The sequence below is a fragment of the Channa argus genome, chromosome 2 (assembly GCF_033026475.1).
Source record: "Channa argus isolate prfri chromosome 2, Channa argus male v1.0, whole genome shotgun sequence".
Taxonomy (NCBI): Eukaryota; Metazoa; Chordata; class Actinopteri; order Anabantiformes; family Channidae; genus Channa; species Channa argus.
Window position 1 is genome coordinate 4,929,835 of NC_090198.1, and position 12,084 is coordinate 4,941,918.

Here is a 12,084-nt window from a genome sequence, read left to right on the forward strand (position 1 = left end):
CAAAAGCAAACAAGCAGCACAACACTTCACACGCACCATTTGTGTCCCTTCTTGTCAACCAAGACAACTCCAGTCTTAATTTTCTTTAACTCTGATTTCACCAGCTCTTGAGAAAGTAACCTTGTTTTAACTGGTAACTCACATAAATAACTTAATTTCTCCACTGAAAAACAGCTCCTTTCTGCTGCATAGGGCTTGGATGGTAAAAGACAGTGAGAATGAACCAAATAGTATAAGTGTGTGCATTCTAAAACCTAAGGAATGAGCTGAAAGCTGTGCTTTAAGCGGACTATAATCCACAAAATCTTTATATTAACAGATAAAAATCAGTGGCGTGACTGTCAGCCATAAACATACTTCAGACGGTGATGATTAGATGGTAAAATACAATTGCAATGCAAAAAAGCAGCCAACAGAACAATTATTCATTGTACCATAGTATAAATTAAGGCACATGTGTGTTGTACATGTCTACGCTAACTTATATTATAATGTGTGTTTTGCTTTTTGATTGCCAATCATCATTAATCAGCACAAGTGAATTCCCCCCTATTTTAAAGCAATTTGTTTACTACGTGCAATCTTACATGATGCCACATCTCAATACTAAATATTCCTGCTGTTACTGCTTGATTGTAGCAGCTGTGCGTGTGTCCACTGGATCAGTGAGCCACAAGTGACTCCCAAGTCTTCGCTCCGCATCACGGCGAGAGAAAATAAAATGTAAAGTAAGTTACCTAACCCTCCCAGCACAATCAGAGGAAATAAGACGCACATTCAGACCTGTGGCTTTTTCGATGTCTGTGTTAATTCTGGAGGTTATTACACAGTAGTGTACAGCTGCTGTCATTAACCTTTGTTAAATGTTTGCCAGAGTCCACTTTATTATAATGTAACAGATGTGAGACTGTTGTGTACTATAAAAATGTCTTTGTAAAGTTTCTCTCTGCATTGTGCCACCGAATGATTCAGCAGGAGCAAAAAGCAGAAAATAGAGGGTCTTCAAACAAACCTCCCTTTTAGTGGATTTGTATGCTGGAAAATGTGATAAAGCGATACCCACTTTTATTGGCTGAGGAATACTTGTTTATGTTTTTGCAATGCTCTCTACTTTACATTGCCAGAAAACTTGCCTCTAATCTCCATCTCTCGTACAGGAGGCAGGTGTTAGGAGGTTTTTAACCGGTGCCAAAAAAAAAAAAAAAAAAAAAAAAGAGAACACAGTGTTAAATTGTTTGCTTCTCTCTATCTGCCACAGAACGGATTTCATGGTCATGGTGAACGTTTTTTACGGCAACGTTTCGGGGCACAAATTCCAACACAAAAGTGAATGACTCTTCAATACTGTCTTTAAAAATCACTTGTCATGGTCATAAATTACACAATTGCAATTTAAACGGTGGCAAAAACAATAATCTTGATAATGTGAGGAAAAACACAGACCTGGCTGTTCAAAATAAGTCAAATAAAGATGATGATGATGATGATGATGATGAGGACAAAAGCTCCATGTTCAGTGTTCATTTTGGCTGGTTGGAGTCTGAGTAGGTGTTGAATACAGGATGTCTGCCAGTCAACCAGACAGCAGTGCTTCTCTTTTCACTGATCTCTCTCATCATTGACCATCAATATCTATCACTGGAATCAGTCCTGTGATGACTTGTGCCATATCATAGAAGAGCTCAAGGGTGACACACACCCTCACACACACACTCAAATCATGAGCAGTTATACACCGTACGGATTTTTGTTGCACCCGAGGATGTTTTCATTCCATCCATCCATGTATTCATCCATTATCTGATTTTATATTTACCAAGTCAGGCAGCAGGAATAGGTTTCATATCAATTGCAACTTCAGAGCTGTTTTCTTTGTATCTATATATTTTTTAATGCTACACATTTAAATGCCCATCACACAAAGGCTGCAGAAGGGACAAAAAAAAGTGCTCTGAAATATGTAGGTGGAATATTTCGCCATATGCAGCCTTCTAAGCAAGCATTAACAAATTCATTCAAAAAGTCAGCATTTTTCACTAGTGTACAGCCAGTTACACCTCATATTATAGTACACACATGATATACTGTAAGTAAATATAGTGGGATTGCAGTTTGTATTCTGCTATGGATTTATTCTATCACAAACTTGTTTGCTACAGCATAGCAAACTAATTTACTGTAAAACTTTATTTCTATAGAAAAACATGATGTGTAGTGTCAGTTGCCGTACTTGTACTGAAATACGGTGGAATATCATCTCTATGGCGTCTTTTGAAATGGCACCGTAAACACGGCGTGTTACAATCAGGTTCAAAAAGGGGGGGGGGGGGGGGGGGAAGGCAAAGGCACAAAGATAACTGGTCAAGTATAGTAAAACATATTGTGGTTTAGGCTAAAATAATGTCTCTCTTTACTTTCCAACTCTACATGGCGCAAATAATGCATGGACTCCTGGTTTACAGGAGGACAGTGTCCCCCTGGTCCATGCAAACAGCTTTGGCATGAGGAGAAATAAAAAGCTTTCTATAGTACTTATAGCCCTGCTGCTAAACCCAGACTGGTTTGATGAGGGGATTAGTACAGAAACAGCACTGGTAAAAGTCACCAACGATCTTCTCATGGCCTCAGATAATGGACTCATCTCTATACTTGTTCTGTTAGATCTTAGTGCCGCATTTGATACCATTGATCATAACATTTTATTACAGAGACTGGAACATGAAATTGGAATTACAGGAACTGCACTAGGTTGGTTTAAATCCTATCTGTCTGATAGATTTCAATTTGTTCATGTTAATGATGAATCCTCCATGCACACAAAGGTTAGCTATGGAGTTCCACAAGGCTCTGTGTTAGGACCAATACTTTTTACTTTATATATATGTCTCCTTTAGGCAACATTATTAGAAAACACTCCATAAATTTCCACTGTTATGCTGATGATACCCAGCTATATTTATCTATGGAACCAGATGAAAATAATCAGTTAATAAAGCTTCAAGCATGCCTACAAGACATCAAGGCCTGGATGTCCCACAATTTTTTACTTTTAAACTCAGACAAAACTGAAGTCATAGTATTTGGGCCCAAAAATATCAGAGATATGATGTCCAACCATATTGTTACCCTAGATGGCATAAGTCTGGCCTCCAGTACTACTGCAAGGAACCTTGGAGTTATTTTTGATCAGGATCTGTCCTTTAAGTCACATATAAAACAAATCTCTAGAACAGCCTTCTTCCACCTACGGAACATTGCCAAAATTAGGAGCATACTGTCTCAAAGTGATGCCGAAAAACTGGTCCATGCATTTGTTACTTCTAGGTTGGACTACTGCAATTCCCTACTTTCAGGATGCCCCAGTAACTCCCTAAAGAGCCTGCAATTAATCCAAAATGCTGCAGCAAGAGTGCTGACTGGAACTAGCAAGAGAGATCATATTTCACCTTCACTAGCTTCTCTCCATTGGCTTCCCATTAAATTTAGAATAGAATTTAAAACCCTGCTTCTTACATATAAAGCTCTGAATGGTCAGGCTCCATCATATATAGAAGACCTCATAGCACCATATCATCCCAGTAGACCACTTCGATCTCAGAATGCAGGCCTACTTGTGGTTCCCAGAATTTCCAAAAGTAGAATGGGAGGTAGAGCCTTTAGCTATCAAGCTCCTCTCTTGTGGAACCAGCTCCCAGTTCAGATTCGGGAAGCAGACACCCTCTCTACTTTTAAGTCTAAGCTTAAAACATTCCTCTTTAATAAAGCATATAGTTAGTTATAGTTATGCTGCCATAGGCTTAGACTGCTGGGGGACCCACCCCCCAATGCACTGAGCTCCTTTCCTCCTCTTGACCATCTCTCCTCTCCTCTCACCCCGCAATTCTCACCACTGTATGTCATTAACTCTGTGTGTTCTCTCCCGTAGTTGTCTTTGTCCTCCTCTGTCCCCCTCTCTCTGTCCCTTTCTGCAGGTGTCCCCCGGCTTTGAAGCTGTGTGTCTTCCAGCGTGCAGCTACTGGTCCTACCAATCTGCCCGATGTTTTGTTGTTGCTTTTGGTTGCTCTGTTCTTTTCTCTCTCCCCTTTCCACTCACCCCAACCGGTCGAGGCAGATGGCCGTCCACCCTGAGCCTGGTTCTGCTGGAGGTTTCTTCCGTTAAAGGGAGTTTTTCCTCTCCACTGTTGCCTATGGCTTGTTCCAGGGGGAATTGTTGGGTTCTCTTTATATATCTTTATAATCTTGACTTTATTCTGTAAAGTGCCCTGAGATGACTTTGTTGTGAATTGGCGCTATATAAATAAAGTTGAATTGAATTGAATTAGCAACCAGTTGCAATGCCAGTGACAAATCCATGTTTGTGCATGTATTTATTTGAGCCATGGGGGGAAAAAAAAAATTATCCACACTACAGTGTGTCATTAATTGACTATTGAACTGTGGCTCCTGAGTATGAGACATCAAACAGTTAGCCTCAGAGGACTCGCTGCCAATACTTACTACTCCCCAACCATCTTTCAAGGTTCGGGTCAACTGATGAAAAGAACGAGGCGAACGGGAGAGTGGAGTGGGAACGGAGGATGAAACAGAGTGTGTATGTTTGTGTTTGTGCTGTATGTGTGTGAGTGCTGTGTTTGGGTAGTGGCTTCAAAATTGAGCAGCAGTGAGCAAGATGAGAGCCATACAGACCAAGAAATGGAGGGGCAGAGTGCGAAAATGAGAGTTATTATAAAGAAAAAATAGCTTCTGTGGATGGATGATGTGTGTGAGTGGATCAGAGGAGTGGAGAAAAAAAAAGGGAAAGGCAAGATTAAAAGCTAGGAGGTTGAACAGACACAGGCTGGTGTTTCCAGTGGCAGGAAGAATGCAGAGATTAGTGCATGTGGCTAAGAGCACTCTGTTTGATTCAGTGTGTGCCACAGGAGAAGGCTTGTTAGTTTGCTGTGGCTTTTCATTGCACGACATTTCCAATTTCCTGCTGACAAACAAGCTAACCCTCGTGGAAAGAGTCATACTGTAGTGCATGGGAAATGTTGATCATGCAAAAGTGCGAATCCCATCATGGTCAGAGGGCTGCATGAGGAAATTATTTTCACGCTGTAACATTTTAGCCTTTTAGCTTAGGGACCGAGCAGGTGGGGTTCACTGCCTTACTCAATATCTTTTTTTAAAGGGAGACATGGCTGCTTCTGGCTCGTGTGGGATTTTAAGGTTTCAAAGTCTCTCTGGAGCCATGTTTAGACTAACAATAACGCTGCCTTCAAAAAATGCAGCTGTCTTAGTCATTCAATTACAGCACCGCAAACAAACAGAAAAAAAAACGGTTGTCAGGCAAAAAAATGGATCCTGGCCTAATGTGGACTGCAGTGTAGTTTGGTGTCAACCAGATATGGTCTCAATTTCTTGAGCCCCCACCAGCACATCCCCATCCCCAGCCGTGCAGTGCTGGTCCCAAGTCCGGTAGAAATTGGGGAGGGTTGCGTCAGGAAGGGCATCCTGACGTAAAAGCGGTGCCAAATCAACATGCGGACAAATGGTCCACAGTGGCGACCCTGAACTCACGGGATGAGCCGAAAGGACGAAACATTAATTAAAATGTACACCCATATCCACAGTTATTAAAAGACTGACTCCATCCATCTTTTGTCCAACCTGATAAATATCAAAGGAAGGATTCTTTCGCTGACACCATCACTTATTAAAGGGGTAGTGAAGCTATTTGCTACTGCACTTCCAGTCAAGAGACTTCCGAAGACTATTAAACAAAAGGTCTAAACTAATATAGCAGAGATTAAAATGCAATGACCTTTATTTCCAGATCCTGCATCGTACACTTCCTATTATGGAAGTCACACTGATAGTGATTTGATATACGCCTACATGGACATCCATGGACCACAGGGTAGGGGGTTGCACTCCTGGTTCTCCCTGGCTACAAGGGGCAAGACACTGATCCCCAAGTTGCTCCCTGTGGGTCAGGCGAGCATCTTGCATGGCAGACACCGCCATCGGTTGTGTGAAAGTGTAATTGGGTGAATGAGAAGCAACTTTGTAAAGCACTTTGGAAAGAAGCACTATATAAGCAGAGCATTTATACGCTAATCATTTCCACACTTCACACACCTGACCTTTATGACAAGCTTCCTGTTAAATTGTCATTTCTGTATAGATACTTAAAATTATGCAATATTAACAAAAGTCAAAAAATTGGACAGCAGTTGCACAAGGGGTTTTTCGAAGGCATCACTTCGTATTAGAATTGTTAAGAAGGTACAGCAATGTTACATTGAAACTATTAGATTGCTTTTATGACTTTCTGTAAAATGATTCAGACATGAGAGCAACATTTTTAAAGTGCCATCGTATTTGCATAAAGAGATGAAAGCCTCAAAGTGGCCTCACTGAAAAGTCCACAGAACTGATTATATGATTATAGGCAGGCGGTAAATGTAAGTGTAAGAGTTCATTTTTTTAATATAATAATTTAAAGCACGTGTTCTGCCTTTACATTACTGGCTACATTGCTTATGGCATAGCGATTATCTAAAGATTCTGTCAATTGCATGCTGGGCATTTCTTCCTGCTTTTGTGTGAAGAAACCAGCAATTATCTCTGGCTGCAGAAAAGATTATGGCGTTGGACTGTGTTGCATCACATGTCAGACACTTACCATATACAGGTTTTGTATCATTATGTTTCCTTTACTAATGAAATGTTTTAGTGATTTTTAAATGCAGCCTATTGGTGACAAGTGGGTTCATGAAAAAACATGACACTGATAAAACTGAACAAGTCAAATAAGAAGTAAACAAGAATATGTCTTGTACGCCGGTAAGTATGCACAATTAAACACATTCTAATGAAATGGTTTGGGTTTAAAAATGATGGGAGCAGATGCCATGAAAAGTGTGACCAGGCCATTCTCCTTCCTGTGTCATAAAGTGAGACTTTATTAACAGAGAACGTGTTGGTTGGACCGTATGGTGTTGTAATGTGTGTCAAACTCTTAACTAGTCCCTCCAGGACTTTGCAGACCTTGTTTTGATCGTTGTGGCCTAAAATGCTAGATTTCCTGAAAGTTTCCCCTAAAGATAAATGTTATGCATGTTGCAAAGTTTTTATAATGCTTTAAGCCGCAAGGTTCCACAGAATTGAATTGGAATTGGTTGGAATTTGCTGTGATCGCATTGACGTTGCAAATTCCTGCAGGAAATTCCTGGATAACCATGTTATGGTTTTTGTCACACAACAGTCCCAGAGAGCCCTGCATGAAGTTATTGTGGGTGTTATGGAATGTGTCTTTCTGTCAATGGATGGACAGTGCGATTATGTTTTTGTTTTGTGCTTGTTTCCATATTTCTGTCTGTATGTTTTGTTCTTATTGTGTTGGGTTCTTGCAGCATCCATTTAGTCCTTTAGTTAGTTATTCTGTGCCCAGTGTCAGCTAATTTTCCTAGGCTACGTGATTCCTCCTTTTTTAATAGGTCGTTTGCATCATTGTCCCTCTAACTGATGCTTGGTAGTTTCCATGCCAGTGTGGACTTTGTTGTGGTTGTCTTCTACCATCCAATGACTTGAAATTGGCCGACAGCGTCTTCCTCCTTATGCACATGCGAGGGTAAGGTTTTTTGTTCCATAAAGTGGTTGTCATGGAACATCCACCAGCTTTAGAGCTAATAGAGGGGAGCTTTCTTCTTCTCTAATGCTCCCACATTCTCAAGTAGGTCAGGGCTAGGTTATTTTAAAGCACATTTATGTGGCTGTGAACAAAACTACTGTATTACCAAGGTGAAAAGCTGGAAAATGGCTCTTCGCACCTTAATGTCAAAATGACGAGTGTGTACGCGGAAATCTAAGCCGCGGATGCGCTCGACTGTGCAATTACATTCAGCGCGTGTGGGTTTGTGTATGTACCTGCACTCGTGCACTCTCCACAAGTCAACGCAGGTGAAGGGAGGGCTGCACTGGTTCTTTTTGCAGGAGTCAGATGAGCACCCAAGGGAGAGGCCTTGTACGCTGACCTGGGAAACTCCATCTCGCGGTTGGCTGTCCATTGGCATGTAGCGACCGTTGAGGCGTAGGTCCCTCATGCAGCCTGCACAGAGAGAAAACCAGCAGGTAAAAGAGAGAATTCAGTCAAAGGAAATACCCTGTTATCAACATTCACTTAGGCCAACGTTAAATTAGATGTGACAGAGCTGCGCGTACCTCGTGAGCAAATCAACCACATGGTCCAGGCTTTTTCCCATTGAGTGCTATACAAGGTTTAGCAGAACCTACAGTATTTTTAGTGGAAATCTTGTTGTCATGTGGTGTTGCAGCATCTTAAAACACGTAGTGTTCATTGAGCTTCTTAATGTAAGCGTCTTGAAATGACATTCATGCTGTTCGAGGAAATCTCAGAGAACACAGAAGGCACAGGAGATTTGCATATATGTGAGATCCCGCGTAATGCGCTCCATGGTGCACTGATAGCTGCGCCTGTTTCCAAAATGTCACTGCTTTGCTGGGTGGCACGTCTGAGGCAGTTGCCAAATTCGGAGTAAACATACGTATCTGGAAGGCTGTTTGGATATTGCTTTGCATTGATGGTAGAAACCACATTGTTCAACCTTCGGAACATCGCCAGTGGCACTAAGATGCCTCCTTTTTGGAGCAGCGGAACTAATGACAGCTGAGCCTTTAGGTGGCATTTCGTCAGGTCGGTCCTGTCACTGAGTTCCTAGGTTTTATTTAAAAGCAGCTGAGGTAACATCAAAATGCAACGACAACTCATTATGTCTTTGTCCGTGAGTGCTGCTAAGGGGGGGTTACCATGGAGCAATAAACTCCCAAGGACACATATTTCTGGTGTTCAAGTTCTCACCACTAAATTGCTAAGTGTGTGTATTCAGTTAACATCTCATTTCCCCTTTGTCACCGTTAAATAGCCACGTTCACAAAAGTGAGCGCAAACACACAGAGGAAAGTGCATACAGACAAGCTGTGTACACACACGCAGACTCTTTCCCTGCCACGATCCATCATGTCTGCGCCTTTTGAAGGGAAATGCTTTTAAAATCCATTTAATAAACACATGAATTGTCTTTTACTGCCGGAGGCACAGCTGTCTACACCTCTCACTGTCTAACTCTAAGGAGCTCTCTCTCTCTCTCTCTCTCTCTCTCTCCCTCAGCATCTCTCCACGGTCCTGACCTCTTCCTTCTATAAATTATCGTACAGTTTTTCTGCTTTTTTTTTTTACTTTGCATTCTCACCCAAATTCTTCATGCATCTGTATCTAAATTCCACAACTAGCATAATCCTCCAAAATGAATTAAACCACAATTGAGTATGTTAAAGTTTGTGGGTATGAGTGACGGTGAGATTTCAGAATGTACTATTTTTATGGTGTGTTAACATTTCTCTTTGAGTGGCACTGTTGCACAGACACATGTGTGCACACACACACCAAAGATGCATTTAGGTAAATTAGCCATTAACGTTCACCTCAATCAATAATTAACACGGTAAAATGTCCCAAATCTGTCGATTAAACATCCTAATTCTGGTGGCACTTTTCTGGATGAATACTTCTTTAAACTGTCGGGTGTTTTTTGCTTGGTTAAACACCTGAGACATGTGAGGAGGTGTCTTGAACTATGGGTAAAAAAAAGAAAAAAGAAAAGAAAAATCACAGCGTTTAGGAAAAAAGATCCAACAGCGCCAGTTTGTACACAGCCATTAGAAAGCTGGCTCAAAGGACGAGGATGAGCACAAACAGGATGAGCACTGGAATGGTTTGCACCACAAATACTAGCCCCAAGAATCTGAAAAAGTACAGTTTGTACAATTGGGATCGGTGGTGGCAACTTGTCTGGCTTATTTGGGTGCACAGCTTTGTCAAATTCTTTTCTCTCGTCTAAATGTAAACCGTGATTAGATGTACTAGAGAGAAAACTCTGTTCATTTAATCCGTATACACAAATGCTATCTTAAAACTTTTATAACAAAAACAGTCTCCTTTAGACGACGAATGCTGTTTTCAGGAAACAAAAGTGGTCAAACTGCCCATTAAAAACATGTGCTGCAGAAGGTCTTCGTGTGCACAGTGTATCCTACTTTAGGCGGCTTAAATCGTGGCTTTCCTGCATATTTTACATGTTCAATCATCATAACTGACTGTGACTCCAGGTGGGTTTCTGAATACTATCTTCCAGACAGAAATCCAGTCCAGATAGAAATCAGCATTTCCAGCTCGGCCGTATTTGCAGATATGATACCCATTAGCCTTCCAAGCATTGTCACCTTCCTTCCCTTGGACTGTGCACGTAGGAGGTGTAATTAGAATTCTAATGTACTTTTTAAAAAAAGGGTTTATTTTTGCAAAACAGTGAAAACTGATTATTTTATGAAAGGGACTAAATTTGAGAGCCATCTCTCTCAACTGTGAATATATTTGGTAAAAAAAATAAAATAAAAAAAAGGAATAAACAAATTAAAGCAGTGAGAGTAGTGAGAAAAAAAGAAGATATGCACGTAGCCAACCAGTAGTGCGGTGCAGCTTTAACATTTCTACTGGTAAGTAAATCATTATTTAATGTTTGTAAATGTGAGTGCTGCAGTGCACATGGCTAATATTTAGTGTATTTATATTAGAAAAGTAAAATAATCTTATAAAGTAACTCTTTCAATCCTGTCATTAAGAGATGAGGTCTTAGAAATTGGCAGCACCATAATGCAATAGTCAGGCAGCTGTGCACATCTGGTGAATAAGTCTAGGATTCTTGAAATGGTTTCATCAGTGAACAGGCTTGGTGAGTGTCGGTAACTGGCCATGGAATTGCTAATACTTTTTGACATTGTTTTTTTATAAGAAAATCGCTTACTGTCCACTTAACAGATTGTCCTTCAGCCTCCAGCTGCTCCAGATGCAGCGACACATACGTATTCACTAGAAAAGCTTTTAAATACAAAGTGGAGTAAACTACTTGTAGAGCTGTAGCAAATGCAGCAAAAATCTTAGGATTGAGCCTTGTAGTTTATGTGCAGGTAACTCAGGAAGATCTTCACATTTGCTGCTCGTAACACCTGGCGTCTGGAGAGACGCAATGGGTGAAACTGACCACTGATGAAAACTGCATATCGCAACTCCACTTTATTTTAGATGAAAATCAGTAGATTTAATCTTTAAGCATTAGCTGATTTAAATAAGCAAAGATTTCAATCTGTTTAAAATTTGTTCAACAAAGTCCCAAACATTATCAAACGTTAACATGCCCCTGAGTGGCATTTATCCGTCAGTATCAGCCCATAGTTTGGTAGCTTACATACTGGTATAGTTATTCTGAGCATCACATACTGTATAATGAGGTGTCTCTTGTTTTGCCACTAACCTTGAACACTAACCACTAGACTCCAAAAAAACTTAACTTTAATCCAAACCATGATCTTTCCCTAACTAAATGGAGTGATCACATCAGAAGTGAGTGCTCTGACAGACACTCGCAGATGATAAACAAAATGGGCTGTTATCACGTACCCTGGAAGCTTTTGTTTGTCCTAGACGAGATAGTTTTTCCCAGCATCACTACAGTGTGATCAATGATGATTTCTCGGCTTCGGCCACGTGATCCTGTGACCTCCCGCTGTCCTCCCCCTCCATCTAACTGTAGCATCATCTCATTGTCATGACGATCTAGAAACACCTCATGCCATTCGCCGTTGTCGAGGCGATAGGTGGGCAGGGTAAGGTTGTAGTCCCCGTCCCCGAGGTTGTAGAAAACACAGAGAAGGCCTTGAAATATCTGCATGGGGAAAAATGAGATAATTAAGAGGTCAAAATGTTGAACACAACACTGGCTTTAGAGGTTTGACGTACGATTGGAAACTTTGATTTTGGGGAAAAAAAATTCAATTGTTTCATTGGTTACTGAAATGATCGGGCAAAATACCACACAATGAAAATTGTGTAATTGAATTAAATGATTATTCGTAGCCATCATTAGCTTAATGAGCCGAACTGAAATGATAGGGTTCACTGATGTAGGGGCCTGACCTTAGAATGATCCACTCGCCAGAAAAAATGGCAAACTGGTGGCAGCAAGG

At 40.9% G+C, this 12,084-nt stretch overlaps 2 protein-coding genes across 2 annotated transcripts in view; one reads left to right on the forward strand and one right to left on the reverse strand.

Annotated features, from left to right (window-relative positions):
• Nucleotides 1–12,084, reverse strand: part of si:ch211-186j3.6 (neural-cadherin) — a 306,902-nt gene that overhangs the window by 24,826 nt on the left and 269,992 nt on the right. Inside the window, exons 33-34 of the mRNA XM_067494964.1 lie at nucleotides 11,519–11,783; nucleotides 7,912–8,092 (exon numbers count right to left, since the gene is read on the reverse strand). Of these exons, the coding sequence (XP_067351065.1) occupies nucleotides 7,912–8,092; nucleotides 11,519–11,783 (446 nt within the window). The remainder of the gene's footprint in view (nucleotides 1–7,911; nucleotides 8,093–11,518; nucleotides 11,784–12,084) is intronic.
• LOC137110005 (uncharacterized) lies at nucleotides 2,630–4,257 on the forward strand. Its single transcript, XM_067494971.1, has one exon. The coding sequence runs from the start codon at nucleotides 2,882–2,884 to the stop codon at nucleotides 3,773–3,775; it is 894 nt and encodes a 297-aa protein (XP_067351072.1). The 5' UTR covers nucleotides 2,630–2,881; the 3' UTR covers nucleotides 3,776–4,257.

Excerpts from the sequence above, each read along its gene's own strand:
- LOC137110005 (XM_067494971.1), top strand. The coding sequence starts at position 2,882 with ATGTCTCCTTTAGGCAACATTATTAGAAAACACTCCATAAATTTCCAC.